We start from the raw sequence: 16035 nt of genomic DNA, 5'->3' as shown, positions 1-16035 counted from the left end.
AACCTAACACCACAATCGCTGTAGGGAAGTCAGTAGGACGTATTTGATCTTAATTTCATAACACACCTGCAAGTCTCAGGCTATGTTTACACAACAACGTTGAAAGGTTTTTCCCTTGTGGTTTTAAAAAGTTTCACGTATACACGAAAACGTTTTCAAAACGATTTGTGTTTACACATATCCACGAAAATGGCCAAATATGCTGTATTACGTATGCCAGGCCAGTGGTTGGCGCTGTCACCTTATTAGTAAATCGTACCGGTAGGGAAGTGAAGATATGATGCATCTCCGCTATTGGTTGTAATATCAGTGAAGTAAATCCACACTTTACTGAAGAAGCGTTAGCAAACCCTTGAGCAGCAAAAACAGTACCATGTACTCCGCCATTGATGTGTATGTTTGTTCGCACTTGCCTTTAAAATAGACATGTACTGTGCATGTCTACATACCTAACATGTACTACGCACACGCATGACGTCACATTTTAAAATATTCACGTTTTGCTGTTTACATGGAAACGACAATGGTGGCGTTTTCAATAACTTGCACTTTGAAACCAGTTTTCAAAAATATGCATTTTCAGTCACCAAAACGTCGTTGTCGTGCAAACGAACAGGCAAAACACACAAAAAGTTTCCCGTTTTTGGCTGAAAATGTTGACGTGTAAATGGTCCCTCAGAAAACCTACTTTTTTGCAAGTCTGGTGTCTGTGTCCAGGAACAAACTCATTGCCAACAGGTTGATGGCATATTCCAGTAACAAGCGGCAATGGTTCAGAACACTGCCTGTGGTTGGAGTGTCTTCCATACACTTCCTCCACAGAGAGATGGACAGACTCCAAGCAGAGAGGAGAGAATTATCCCTGGGCTGGTGAGCATCCTTTCAGCTCCTCGACGGAGGGGTGCGGGATGAAAGTGTGTGGAAAGAAGCAGAGTTTGGTACGCCAACAGTGATTTGACTCTGCTAAGAAGGCCAATTAGCCGGAGGGTGGGGTGAGTCCCCCAGGCACTATCACTAAACTGAAAACTTCTGATGCCAGGCTCTACGGGTGCCATCAAATGCAGGCTGCTCCAAGACTCCTTACGGAGCCAAACAAACAAACAAACAAACGCTGTGTGCTCAGAAAAGCCAGTGGAGCAAAATAAACAAACAGTGCCAGATCTCCACCTCCAGATGAAAATTCAACAGTTTGAGAGCTCATAGTTAAGTCCTGTATAACACCCTGCCACAGTGTCTCAACATGGCACAATGTGGCAACTTTGCAGTGTTAAATCACTTTTTTGTACTCACTAAAAGCAAACACTGTCTCTACACCAGATCCTAATGTTGCAACAAGATTGTTGCAACTGATCAGTATACAACCAACTTTATATCTAAAATTTGTTATATATAAATAAAAAATTTGTTGAAATATATATATATATATATATATATATATATATATATATATATAGAGATGACCTTTAATTAACAAATTATGGATATCTATATCTATCTATCTATATGCACATGTCTATGCATGAGATGTCTGCATACCTTTCTCAGTACGGAGTCTTTTGAAGGAATCGGTCTTGGAGAGGCCTGGGTCTGAGATGACCTTTGACCCCAGTTTGACCGTCAGGTCAATAGAGCGGTATCCCTGAGGAAGTTTGCGCTCATACAGCAGTGTCAGCAGCTGGGCCAGGGTCATCTCCGGCGGCAATGGCTGACCTGGAGAGAAAGGTTTTGAGTCATTATTGAGTTTATAAAAGCATTTTTCAACTGATTAACTCTTTAAGCGCCAAAGTCGCAAAATAAAATAGACTGTAGTTCCTAATATGGTGTAATATCTAATTTGTATTCCCTACCACTAGATGGCAGACATGCAGTACTTTGATTCTAGACCAAAATTTCATCTTGTTCCTATTCAAAGTGTTCGAGGAAATAGCAGAGCAAGTGAGCTATCGGGTCACTGATGCAGAAGCAGTTCATGGCGTGCAAGTAAATTGTGAGAGAAAATCGCCAAATGACTAATAAAAAGTTGTACCGTGAGGATGTGTTGCAAATGTTATTCGCCGATTCTGACTCTAAAGGGTAATATTTGCCTTTAGGAAATGACGATCGGTTGTCTAATAATAGTTGCGCTTCTCTCGGTACATCTTTGCAGCACGATGGTGCCGCCATACAAGGCGAGAGTGTTCACGAAGCACAAACAAGTGATCATTTCGACCCTTTGCCCAACAGGGATGCGGGTGGCAGGGGTGAACGTGGTTGTAGTGTCCATAGGAGAGCTGTTGCTGATCGCGCACACTTTAAGGGTACAGGTGCAGTCAGTGTGGGATAGGTCTGTGCACTGTGCCATGCAATAAGAGGTACCATACTCCCAAGAACTATAAACTGTGTCACCTAGATACCAGATTGGGCAGATAGCTGGTCAACTGATCAAAAAATAGCATGCATTTTACTATGACACAGTAATATAGTAATAATTTACTACTTTCTCCTATTTTACTGTTGATTCCTCTTTTCCTGATCATTTGGAATGAGGATAAAAAATAAATAAATAAATAAAAAAACATGCAAATAAGTTCAAACATCCATTTAATATCTATTATTTCCTGAATATTAGTGATGAACTGATCAAAAAGTAGGCTACTGTTCACATGCATTTTACTATATAGTATAATAATATAGTAATAATGTAGTACTTTCTCCTCTTTTATTGTTGGCTTCCTCTTTTCTGATCATTTAGAATGAGGATAAAAAGACAAAAAAAAACAAAAAACATGCAAATAAGTTCAAACATCAATACAATATCTACTATTTCCTGAATATTATGAAATTCGAGATGGCCACCCCTGATGATGTCATAATATGCAAATTAGATGAATATATTTACACCCCACATAAACTTTCGGTTATGCCCAACATTTTTCTAATTTACAGTAGATCTCTAACTTTAAGCCCTTTCAAGCCACAAGCTTTTGAAATCTTGATGTCAAAATCCAGCATTTTTTCCAAAAAACCCTGGCGCCTAAAGAGTTAATAAATCACCTTTTTTGAATAAGATGTGCCATTTTTTTAACCAAATGGCAGGAGAGTGAAACGGAAATCTGTTTGCATACATTTAAAAAAAAAATAATAATAATAATCCTTATGGTAACAACTAGTGAAGCAGGAGTTAAATACTTCACCTCTTAAGTATTGAAAAACTCTTTACATGTAAGAGGATAAGACAAAGAGAGATGAGAGAACAAAGAACAAAGCTTTAAAATTGACATTCATCAGACTCTGCATCTCTGAATAAATGCAGTGAGGTGAAGTGGCAGGCAGACAGGGACAGTCACTGAGGTGACCTCTACTCTCATCCTAATCTGTAAGGAGGAGCGAAGGGTGAGAGATGAGGGGGAACGCAGAAGAGTACAGAGTGGGCGAGAGGACTGGACAGAATGTGAGCGCGGGACAGAACAAGAGTGTGTGTTTGTACCCGGCAGTAGTTTGTGACAGAGGTGGAAGACAGGCACGCTGATGGTTTTGGCAGACGGATCAACTCCTGAGGAAGCTGCAAGCTTGTCACTGAGGACACGCCCTCGTCGGGATGGGGGACGGGGAGGAGTGGACAAGGCCCTCTTCGACTGAGACTTCAGACCTGAAATAAAGCATGAAAATGAGATGCAACACAGGTAAACTAGATCAAAGGCCAATGATCTCAGTGTTAGTTAGAACAGCATAGATTGTTAACCTCAAGGGAATATAATATAAATCTCTTCTCACTATGTCAGGGTTAAACTGTACCTGAGGCAACAACAACACTGTAGTTATCTTGGAAACCATTATCGGCCTTCATCTTTTCTTTTTCCTCATGGTTTTTCTTCTCTTTATCCTCCTTCTGTTCATTGATCAGTTTGGCCGTGATGCTGGGCGTGTCTGAAGGGTAAAAAATGTAAGATCTTTAAATGTTATTTCACAGTGTGTATGTGCATTCATCATTCAGCCTGCGGGCTCTAAAAATACATTTCCCTTTAGAGACATATGCATCGATGTACATGTCAGCTTAACTGATGATATGAATTATTTATGGTAAAGATGTAATATGCCTGAGAAAACAAAGATAACAACATGCTGTGCTTCCTGTGAGGGTCTTCCATCAGTGGAAGTGATGTGAGCATAAGAAAAGCTCAGAGACAGGACACCCTACATATATACTGTGAGTCTCGCCATCTTCTGAGAAAACTAAGCCTATATCTTTCACGCTCAAGGTCTCTGGAGACAAGCCATTTATCACACATACATGCTGATGGCCATGCCACATGGCAGACCCAGCTCTACATGCTTTGTTCATCAGACCTTGAAAAGCTGGACCTAATTCATCTGATAGACTACCACATGGTGCATTTAAAATAAGACTGCTGGAAATGCTGTTTCTAGTATTTTAGCTAAACTGGTGTTAACTATACACAATCACATGTGTTTGATTTTGTAGACAGCTTTGCAAAATTTTTAAAACCAATAACAGTGAAATTTGCACAGTTACTAATTTAGCAGAATAGATATGCTACTTGACTCAGTTGAAGTAAATCAATGTCATTTAGCCTTCAATTATGTTTTTTTTCAATAAGTAAACATCTGTATTCCATTATGTAGCTGCAATAACCATTTACCAAATATATAAGAAAAATCAAGAGCAATTATATTTTTTCTAGTCAACATACACACCATTCCAAAGTAAGTAAGATTTTTAAAGGGGTGATATGATGCAATTTAAATTTTTTTTTTCTCTTTGGAGTATTACAAGCTCTTGGTGCATAAAGAAGATCTGTAAAGTTGCAAAGACTAAAGTCTCAAATCCAAAGAGACATTCTTTATCAAATTTAAGACTGCCACGCCCCTCTAAAACGGCTCGTTCAAACACACATTTACATCACTATGGGGAAATATTTGCATAATGCCACCCAAATGTTCACGCAAAGAAAGAAGGCGTGGTTTCAGTAACCGCAGTTAGTGTTGAAGCAGCTGTGTCAGGGAGATGCTGTGTGTATCTAGGCAAAAGCACTTTATTTGGCCTTCCTAAAGTAGATGCATTTAGGGATCTTTAAGATTACTTACAACAGAACAGCAACGCATTTTATGGACCACCGTTTCGTGAACCTGGGAGAGGAGGTAATTCTGACTTTGCTACGACAATCTGGTACTTCTGAATCAGCTACTGTAAGTATGTTTTGTTATTAAAGTATTTGCTATTGCCTGTTCAAATGCGGAGTTTTGCGAGGTGTGTGTGTGTGTCTGTGTGTGTGTGTGTGTGAGAGAGAGAGAGAGAGAGAGAGAGAGAGAGAGAGAGAGAGAGAGAGAGAGAGAGAGAGAGAGCGAGCGAGCGAGCGAGAGAGAGGGTCACACAGTGGAGTCAGCTGTCTTAACGGTCCATGGCTCGTGTACTGCAAACACATACGAGCTTCATCACTGTGTCTGTCACGCAACTCTGTTCCCCTTTGGGCTTGAACTGATGGTAAAACTAAGGACATTATTAACTGTCTTTACATTTATTTTGAAAGATGAAGCTCACGATTATGGAAAGGGGGTGTTACATTTCCGACGAGTGCTTGCGGTGTTCGGCCAATCACAATTAACTGGGTCAGTTGGCCAATCAGAGCAGACTGCGCTTGTCAGAAGGAGGAACTTTGTAAAAAAGACGCGTTTGAGAGAGGCGGGGCATAGAGGACCTACAATAATGTACAGTATTTGAAAAATAACATTAAATATAATATAACATTACTTTTTGAACATTAAAGCATGTCAACATATTCTGTTACACCAAATACACAAAATAATGATCTTTAAAAAAAAACATCATATGACCCCTTTAAATATATTTAAAAGACGTTGAAAGTTGCTCACCAAACCTGCATTTATTTGGTAAAAAATTTCTTCATACCTGAGACACGGTCCAATACTTCAGACAGTGTGGTTGAGATGGGGAGATGCAGTTTGCGGAACTTGTGCCCTGCGCCGTACATGGGGTGCTGGATCACATGACTGGTGGCATTAATGCGCCCTTTATACAGCTAAAGCAGAGAAAGAGAGAAACACAAAAACAGATGGTCTTGAGATGTTAGATCTTCAATTTCTCATTAAAATGCACCTACACAATTCCTTTGCATTCATTTCTCAGCTTCGTGACTAATCACTTATCTTATTGCTCCAAAAACATTACACAGGGTTCGTACAGAAACTGCAAAATGAAATCAAGCACTACTTTCGTTTTCAAGGACTAAAATCAGAGATCACAATATTGTTATTATCTTTCAAATTCTAATAAATAAACTAATAAAACAAAATGGTACAAACAATGTGCAGCACATGCAAAGCATGTAATGGCTGTGGCAACTTGAAAAGAAACTATGGCAAAGTTATCGCTTTCCTTATTCAAAGTGATTTTTTAAATTAATATTTGATTGACCTGAAGAGTAAACTCTTCATCATACACTTGGAAAATTATGAGCTATATCTATATATCTAATATGCCTATAAATAATATGAACATAACCTACTTAAAGCTGCAGTCCGTAACTTTTTTTGGTTAAAAATTATCCAAAATCAATATCTGAGCAAGTACATAACAAGCAAGTGTTCAAAAAGCCTTACTTTACCCTGATTCACAACAGTTAGATTATAATAATGTTTTCTAATTTGAGTGGTACGGGTAGGTTTTCGCAGGAAATCGAGCATGGCACTGCGTCATTACGACACGTCTGTAAACAAAGAAGTTGTCCTGGCTACTAGGCTATCGTTTGTGAGAATCCTGCTGGTGGTGGATCGTTTATAGCCTTTTCTTACAGCAGCCAGAATAATTAAATGTATCATTTTGATGGCGGATTGTAATCCATGAAGGATTACGTGTTTATGTAACACATGCAAATGAAATTAAATTATATTCCAGTTATAAATGTGCTTCTGATTACAGATAGCCTGGGATTACAAAGACTTGTATTTTTAAGAAAAACAGTTCAAACACTTCTGCAACCAATCTTGTGAGTAATCTCGATTTCTCTTCATTGTGAACAAAGAATCCATACTTTCCAACTCTGTATTTTTAAGAGATTTAAAATTGGCGTAAGCCCTATTCACACAGGTTTAGTATTATCTGGGGTCCTTGTGTGATTTTGAAATTACCCCCCCACCACACATCTGAATTTCGTGTGGTGCATTCACACGGGATAAGCGAAGCCTGTGATTTTACTCAAATTTACTGAAATTTTCTCCCAGATTTGATGTCAAGGCTTTGAGAGTCCCGTTCTATGGCTCGGTTATAGTTTCATGCACCGTGTCATTTACATTTCACCAGGTTAAAATAAAAATAATATCTCAAGCTTTATGCTTGATTTATTTGTAACACATTAACCTCAAAACCTTTTCATCTTTCTCTTTCTGCAAATTGGTGTAGTGATATGACAGCACCCAAAATACTATCAAACAGTCCAATGCAGCTCCATTCTTTGTGAAAGATGGATAAAAAGGCGCACAGGAAACAAAAAAATCAATAAATAAAAATATATGCATGTCTGAAGATTCCCACTTTCATCATGGCCTATCTAGACATCTTCATTTCCCTTGAAGGTGGAGTTAAAGGTGCTTTGGAAAGGGTAAAATGACATCCCATGCCTCAGAGGACGCCTTGGATTGCTCACCACTCTGGCCTGATCTAATGTGTAAACATTAACTTTTAAGTGCCTCTCTGTTGGGACTCTCTGTGAAAGCCAGATGATTAATCTGACCTAAAACGCACACAGTCCTGCCATAATTTACTGGAGGAACGACCTGCTGAATGACTCTTCGGCTAAAAAAAGATGTCTTACGTCTTTACAATTTGGCTTCGTTCCGTTTGGCAGTCAGAGGAGAAGCATAACTCTATGTGTCGTATAAGGGTAAACCGGTTATGTCCTCCAGCATTTAGATGTTAAATGTGTAATTGCTGTGCCACTAGCTGCCACTAGCTGCACCAGACGCAAGAACGATTTTCCCAAACTACTTGTAGTTTCCCACTAAACTAGCCATTTTCTCCAGCGAAATAACTTTGTACAGGTACTCCTAACATGCACCAATTTGTGGAAACTCCTGCATGATTAACAAGGATAACTTGAGGATAAATCTGCCCCCTAGTGGTCTCCAACAATAACAACACAATTTGAACCAGAGATCAGAGGCAGTGCAGTTTTAAATCCCTCTGAGATGATGTAAAGGTCAGGGTAATTTTCCTTGTAAATGAAGAGGCTTTACTGAGCTTTACAGCAACAGTAATAAATCATTTAACAGACTAACCAAGCAAAACAACTTCTATATAAAATAACCACTTAGAACAGCAATGTTCCAGCTTTTGATAGATTTTCAAAGCATATGTTGTGTGTGTGTGTGTGTGTGTGTGTGTGTGTGTGTGTGTGTGTGTGTGTGTGTGTGTGTGTGTGTGTGTGAGAGATCACCTACCGGACAGGGAGACTGAAGGAAGACAGTAACTTTCTCGTCTTCAAGCATGAGTTGTAGGAAGAGCCGACGTATAAATCCAGAGATGTTCCCTGAGACCGGAACGTTCCCTCGCTGAGGAGCTGACTGAAACAGCTCACACAGCACCTTTACAAACAAAGACAAATACAGATCACTTGTATCCCTGTTATATATCGCTTTATCACCCAGCTGTAAAACTTGCTCTATAGTAAAGACATTATAGACATAACAGTTTGACTTTCTGTAAAGCTGCTCTGAACAATGTGAAAAGCATTATACAAATAAATTTGACTTGACAACATAATAATATAGAAATTCTACTATTATTTACTTTCTTTTAAATAATAATTAATTTACATATGACTATATATTTCTTGACGTTAATCTTGGAATCATTAATTAATTAAATTAGCTAATAAACTACCTTGACTTTTTTGAGAAGAAAATGTTAATATATTTAATTTAGAATAGCTGAAATAATTTACAGAACAGAAATTATAACAATTATGAAACTTAATAAAAGTATAATATATATATAACAATAAATAGCAATATAATGTAATATTAATATAATTAAAACGTCATGACCTAAGTATAATTATATATATATATATATATATATATATATATATATATATATATATATATATATATATATATATATATATATAGTATATTATTATATATTAATAATATATAATACATATATTATTATAGTATAATATAATAATATATGTATATTATTTACACTTAGTTCAATGTCTATGAAAAACGTCAAACGAGACTAAAAAAAGCACCACAAACACACCTGTGCCATGAGCCTCTGGTTGTTTGGATGGCAGGAAATGCATTGCAGGAAGAAAGCTACTGTTGCATTCTCAATGGCTGTCCTTTGCTGAGTGGTGAGTCCACTGCTGCGGCTCGTTGATGCCAGTGAATAAGACGCTCCTGAGGTGTGAGGTGCGGCGCTGGCGTGTGACGTGCTGGGTGATGCACCGTATCCAGAAATACTGCTGCTGCTGCCATTGTTTGCACTGGCATTAGCAGCCCCACTGGCACTACAGTGGCACAGGAGAAACAACAGTGCTGTCCAGAGTGGGTTCACTTCTGGCCCACCCAACCAGTCCTTCATGGTGTGACTGTTTCCAACTTCCGTTAGAAACCTCAATACGGGCGCTGCCAGCTCAGGAGATAGTGGTGGCCTGTTTGTCGAGGATGACGAGGGTTGGCTGTGTGAATACAGGCGTCTCTCTGCCTGTGTGGAGAATCCTGCAGGCAAGGGAAGGTCTGCACTGACCAACAGGTTGCAGCAAAGGTCGGCTAAGCTACGAACAAGCAGGGAAGGCAGACCAGAGTCCAACAGCTGCTGGATGGCACCTGGAGACTGGGACGCAGCTGCTAAGGTCACCAACTGGCACTCTGAGAGGGAGACGGGCACAGTTACTGGTGCCCGAGCATGTTTAGAGTCATCTGTGAGGGAGGCGGCACTGTTTAAGTCATGCTGTTTCTTGCCGTCGTCTGTCATTGCCATTCGGCGCTGTGCATTTGTCTGGGCAGCAGGGGGCGCCACTATACCCATCCAGGACATGAGCAGAGAAAAGTAACTAGGGTGGATATGGCACATGGAACAAAGCAAGCTGTCCACAGCCTTCTTTAAAACCATGTTAGAGGGCAAAGACATGGACCAGCTGTACAACAACCTGCGAGAGATGGAGAAAAAGACAAGAAGCCCTAGAATTAATAGGTCAGGTTGCCTAAAAACAGTTTTAATAATGCACCGAACTGTTTGTGTTTAAGGCTGATGCTGTTTTATTTGCACCATGTACACAGCGAAGGTTATTTCACTTTGTTCTACTCGATACGCATAAAGTATTCATACCTGAAGACAGAATTAAACATAGAAGAGTGTGGGAAATGAAAAGCAGAATATGTACTCTCAGCCTTTCCCAGTGCAGAGCACCAAAATGTACCTTGTACACACACTCCTCCAAAACTTGAATATTTTGTATTGCAAGTCTGTAAAAAGATTTATTTTATCAGTGTGTACTCACTCGAAAAGCTCTCCGTTGAGCAGTCCGGGCAAGTCGTAGTCAACGGGCAGCTCATAACTATGCCATAAGACGGAGGCCACGCAATGCAGATGTGACGGGGATGGCATTAGCAACCCGTATTCCCGTGAGGGCGGAGCACTCGGACCCAAAGAGCTCGACGGAGAACTCTGCTTCAGGGCAGCAATCCGGGATGAATCGTACACCCACTGTAGCAGAGCCTGGATCCTACAACACAATCACAAACATAACCCAAGACATCAAAAACCACAAAAATGGAAGATAACTCTGGAAGATAAACAAGCTCCATTAGGAAGCTTTATGATTTAATTTTACATTATGATGTAGGGAACAGACCTGTCTTTGGTACCAGGGTCCTGAGTGGTGCCCAGCTGGTAGAGAATGTCTATAGTTGAGTCTGATGACAGGCCATTTAACCTCCCAAAGAGCAGCGGACTGTTCAGATCTACAACAAAAAACAAAACCACCTATCAGATAAAAAGGAGAGCCCCACAAAATCATGATGTCAGATCATTAAAGGGAAGAAACTAGTCTGAACATAGACTCTCTGAATTAACACAACACACACAAATCAGTGTGATACTGCATGACATTCAAATATATCAGTCAGGCATTAATGAGAAACAATCTTTATTAAAATCTTTATAGTCTTACTGGCCAAATCAGTGCCAGAAGCAGCACAGTTACGCAGCAAGATGTCAATGAGTTTGAGGCCTATACGAGTGGACTGCAGGCCGATTTTCACGAGCACCGCCTCAATGTTGGGCGAGTGCATGCCGCAGTACGGGGACATGAGGAGGGCGGCGCAGGTCTGCAGGAGGTTTGCTGTGGGAGCGGCAGCACTGGCCATCATGGCCTCCAGATCAGAAACGTGAGTCAAGCAATGATGCAGCAACCGTAACCAGCCAATACTGAGAAAGAAAGAGAGAAAATTAGATATGATAGATCGAGGCTTGAAACAGGAAATAAAACTAAAAGATTTTTTCAGATGTTACAAATGATTTCCAAAACCTGGTTTTGGAGACCTGGTCCTCAGAGGGCAGGAAAGGATTGTTTACAGTGGCAGAGGAAGTGTTTCCGAAAGCAGTCAGGCCCAGGAGTTTAATCTGTGAGAGGCCCAGTGTGCTGGCGTCCCGCGGCCGGTGCAACCTCAAACACACGGCAGACGCCACCTCTGCCTTTACCAGCTGGAATTTAATATACGTGAGACCACTAGTGATGACTGGGGTTGACAGTGGAAGCATGTTTACACCGTCTGCACTGATCTCCACCGACACTGAGGATGGGCATGCTGGGAAAGAAAGAGAAGCATTTAATAATACCTCAACTTTTAGCATAGTCCATACTAGTATAAAAAGCTTCATATATTGGGCAAATATAATATACTGCTGTGTCAACTGGGGTTTTGGACCAATAATATTGCATTGTGTGTTCACACTCACTAGCGAGGGATGCAAGGTGCGGCTGTATGTGAATCTCCTTGAGCAGAACAGCAGCGGGAAGGTGGATGGTGAGATCACACCAGGCCTCTTCAGGAAGGAATATGTAGGACCAAGCGGCAGAACGGGCCCGTCGATGTGGGGGTGTGGCCTGCAGCAGCACTTCCGCTGGCTGTGCTGTGGGACTGCTAGAGGTGATGGTGCCTGCAAGGGAACAGCATCAACAATGAATATAAATACATTTTAATACTTAAACAGACGTTTATATGAAAAGACGGGGTTATGACTCAAAATAAAGCATGTTTGCTGTACCAAGAGGGGCGAAGTTGTGCAGTCCTTCTGCATTGTCTGGTTCTGAGGTAAGCACTCGTGATTTCAGGCTGCCATCTGCTGCTTTACCAGGCCCAGAGTCCAGGAACTTCATGATAGTGGACACCATACTGCGTGCTGTGTTCACGATGGCTCGTGTGCTGGTGACCATGTTGTTACAGATGAGCTGCACACCACCTAAACGCACACACACACACAAAAAGAGTCTGAACATACAGACCAGCTCAAACAGAGTTTTATCTCTTTAGAAAGTGTTAGTGCTGGCATACCCATGTCATGGAAGGCTTTCAAAGCCTCGCTGGTGTCAAGTACTCTCAAAATAAACCACAGTAAAGGCTCAGAGAGCTGACATGTTGATAGAGACCCCTGTTTAAAATAATAATAATAATAATAACACTGAACATTGAAATGATGCAATGACAAAGCATACTGACGGCTTGTTTACAGTTTTATATTACTTCCTTATTAACTTAATGTCTTTCCTCTAAAATGTGAAACTTATTTGAATGTGTGTTCATGTTTTTTTAAGCCGACAATATACTAGAATAGACCATGTTTTGTGTTCTCTCAGTTTGTCTGTGACGAGTCTTACCTGTCGGCCCATATACCCACAGGCCATGTAAGTGAGAATGGGCTGCAGCATGACCTGGACAGATGTGGCTCTTTTACTCAAAGTAGTCAGGATAGTGAAGAGCCCATCGCCCACCGAGATGGCATCCAACCCACCATGAAAGTTCTCATGTTTGGTTAGGTGGAGCCCACTAGCACCTAAAAAGAGAGAAAAAACTTCAGCAAAAGAAGAAATGCATGAAATTCAATATAATAGGTAAAAATATAATTGATCTGTAAGATTTTTTTAAGGTTTTGAAATAAGTATCCTATTCTCACTAAAGCAGCATTTAATTGATAAAAAAAAATACAGTAATATTGTGAAATTACTAAAATTTCAAATAAGTTTTCTATTTGAATACATTAAAAATTCAATTTATTTTTGTGATGACAGAAACCATGGTACAATTTTGTCAATGTCTTTAGTTATTTTTGATCAATTTAATGTGTACTTGATAAATAAAATAAACAATTTCTTTAAAAAAAAAATACTGACAATCTTTTGATTGATAATATGAAGAAATATAATAATATTTTACATTCATTTTATTAATATAAAAAAGTACCGATTATCATGGCCATGGCGCTGCTGTTGCACTGCCCCAGTGCCGATAAGATCTGACTCATAATCTGCTGATTGGCCAAAACCAGGTCTGCCACACCCGCAGCTGGTCCCTGGTGCTGAGCTGTGCCTGCTGCCCCACACTCTTTGCTTCCACACACTTTTTCTTCATCCGACACGCTGTCAGTGGCTCCACCCGCTGGAGGCAGCCTCCCACTGAACTCCCGATCACCTGACAGCGGCAGCATCACCAAAGCATTGACCAGCTTCAGGAGGTCAAACATCAACTGGTCTCTTGTGGTTTCGCCACACACAGCCTTAGCATCCCCAGGGCGAATGATATTGGCGAACAGGCCCCCAAAACAGGCACGGGCACCCACAGAACTGTCCGAACCGCTGCGTGAGATCACCTTCTCTGAACAAGTGATGTAGTGGTGAACCAGAAAGGTGACCGATTCGATGACAGCCAAGATAGTGGTCACAGAAACCACTTCAAAGTTTTGTTCCAGGGTGAACTCCAAAAGCTTCACCTGCGCATCTAATGGACCCTGACCAGAGTGGAATGGACCCCTATGAGCAGATAAGATGAAGAAAAAAAAAACACAAATAAAATGATTTAAAACAACCACAAATGTTTAATAAGCACCAGTTTAATTACATAAATGGTGAATTATCGATCCACCTCTCCGTCGACAGGATGTGCAACAGTTTAAGCAGAAATTCGCTGAACATCTGTGGACATGTGGAGGACAGGTGCACCTGCAACCTGGTTAAAAATTCCTGCAAGGCTTGTGTTGCAGTGGGGCCGACCTGGAGAGAGAGAGGAAGACAAGTATGTGAGGCATTTACTAAGTATATCTTTATGAAACCAGTCATGCGCATACTCCTCATTAATCCCAGTACCTGCGAGCTGTGCTGGCTGGTGCCATGAGGGTTCCCTCCAGATAGGAAGCGCACAAGCACGTGCACAAGTGTGGGGTCAGACACCATCTGCTGGGCTGTGCTCTCCTGTACACCCATCCCACTGCTGGAGGCTGCAGATGCAACACACACATTATCAGTGAGGTTAATCAGGAAGTGTGTCACCAGACTGTTTGCTTTTATAATCAGGTCGTGGAGGGGCAACACAACACGGATCTGCTGAGCTGGCGGGAAAACCCACATACAGAAATGCAGGTCTCCCCGTGGGAACACCCACACATCTGAGTGCATCCAGAAACACACCAGATGAACAAAGACAGGCTGGGCCAATCAGATACTCACCACTAGCAGGCATATTAGTCATGAGGGTGAGACTGTGCAGTACAAGACACCATGTTCTCAGAGAGGTGTTGGGGTACCAGGCCAGCACTGACAGGAAACTGCTAATGGAGGCTGAGAGACAAGAATTACAGTCAATTATAACCATTTACTATTTATGTTGCGGCACTACTTTCTTTGTGCGCAGCTAATCAGAATATTTGAGATGCAACAAATACTGCTTCACTTCAGTAGGCATGTTTACATGCACTAATCTTAATTATCAATCTTAATAAACATAATCTGATTTTGGATTTTGAAAGTTCCGTTAATAAGAATTCTAAACGCTGTAATCCTATTCACACATTCGTTTTCAAGTGCATTATATATGTTCCAAACAAACTTCAGGCTTGGAAGTAAACACTCATGTTCATATGATGCAAAATGCATCTAAACATTTTACATATGTGCAAGGTATTTTAGAATTTGAGCGCTTTTGGTGTATGTAAATGTAGGTAGTGAGACTGACACTTGTTAATTATTTCAGCAGGTTACTAGCTGTATCCTTGGTCATAGTAACACATAAAACCAACTATTCAATTTAAGATCCTGTAGAAATCAACAGTCCAATCTCCTCAACAATACACTAATATCTTCAGATCAAAGTGTTCAATCAGTTGGTGAATGTCACACCTTGGTTAAGGGGGATTGTGGGCACTCTGCTGGCGTTAAAGAGGAAGATGTCTGAGCCGCTCTCCTCTGACCCTCCGGAGCAGGAACTCAAACTCAGAGTCAACCACAGCTGCAGCAAAGACTCCAACTGGACAGACAGAGATAAAGATGGTGATTCTGTAACTTCTCTGAGTGAAAAATAATTCAGGAATTTAGATTTAAGAGCAAACTAAGTAAATAAAAAGTGACAAATCCAGACTGTGCCCGCACCTGAACATGATGCACTTGCAATAAAGAGAAGAGTTTGTTGAAGCAGGTGCTCAACATGGGGATGGAAGAGGCTTGTACCACCAGACTGCTACAGGGGGGAGAGCTATGGAATCCACGCAAAAGAGAGTCATCCGTCCCATTTGCAGACTGGGTCACTGAAAGAGAAGAGAAAAAAAAAAGACCATGAGGAGAGAGGATGATGTTAGCTAGATTAAGTCAAATTAGTTTAGAAAAAAAAAACCATGGCTCCCACACCTTTGGATCAATGAAATTTACTTTAACAATTATTAGTAATTCCTAGAAAAGAAATTTTGATAAAAAAAAAAAAAAAAAAAATTGTAAAGCTCACAATGATCCATTTCTGCAAAAAGAA

General features: G+C 40.6%; 1 protein-coding gene across 1 annotated transcript in view; it reads right to left on the bottom strand.

Annotated features, from left to right (window-relative positions):
* Positions 1-16035, bottom strand: part of LOC109070467 (baculoviral IAP repeat-containing protein 6-like) — an 84572-nt gene that overhangs the window by 40233 nt on the left and 28304 nt on the right. Inside the window, exons 41-60 of the mRNA XM_042773958.1 lie at positions 15663-15817; positions 15414-15540; positions 14745-14855; positions 14385-14515; positions 14164-14291; positions 13486-14051; positions 12903-13078; positions 12580-12676; positions 12293-12487; positions 11984-12184; positions 11553-11832; positions 11196-11452; positions 10878-10986; positions 10524-10748; positions 9281-10172; positions 8455-8598; positions 5909-6038; positions 3775-3906; positions 3467-3628; positions 1537-1710 (exon numbers count right to left, since the gene is read on the bottom strand). Of these exons, the coding sequence (XP_042629892.1) occupies positions 1537-1710; positions 3467-3628; positions 3775-3906; positions 5909-6038; positions 8455-8598; positions 9281-10172; positions 10524-10748; positions 10878-10986; positions 11196-11452; positions 11553-11832; positions 11984-12184; positions 12293-12487; positions 12580-12676; positions 12903-13078; positions 13486-14051; positions 14164-14291; positions 14385-14515; positions 14745-14855; positions 15414-15540; positions 15663-15817 (4392 nt within the window). The remainder of the gene's footprint in view (positions 1-1536; positions 1711-3466; positions 3629-3774; positions 3907-5908; positions 6039-8454; positions 8599-9280; positions 10173-10523; positions 10749-10877; positions 10987-11195; positions 11453-11552; positions 11833-11983; positions 12185-12292; positions 12488-12579; positions 12677-12902; positions 13079-13485; positions 14052-14163; positions 14292-14384; positions 14516-14744; positions 14856-15413; positions 15541-15662; positions 15818-16035) is intronic.

The sequence above is a fragment of the Cyprinus carpio genome, chromosome A17, assembly GCF_018340385.1.
Source record: "Cyprinus carpio isolate SPL01 chromosome A17, ASM1834038v1, whole genome shotgun sequence".
NCBI lineage: Eukaryota > Metazoa > Chordata > Actinopteri > Cypriniformes > Cyprinidae > Cyprinus > Cyprinus carpio.
The sequence above is the reverse complement of the archived record's forward strand: the minus strand, read 5'-3'. Positions and strand labels throughout refer to the sequence as shown.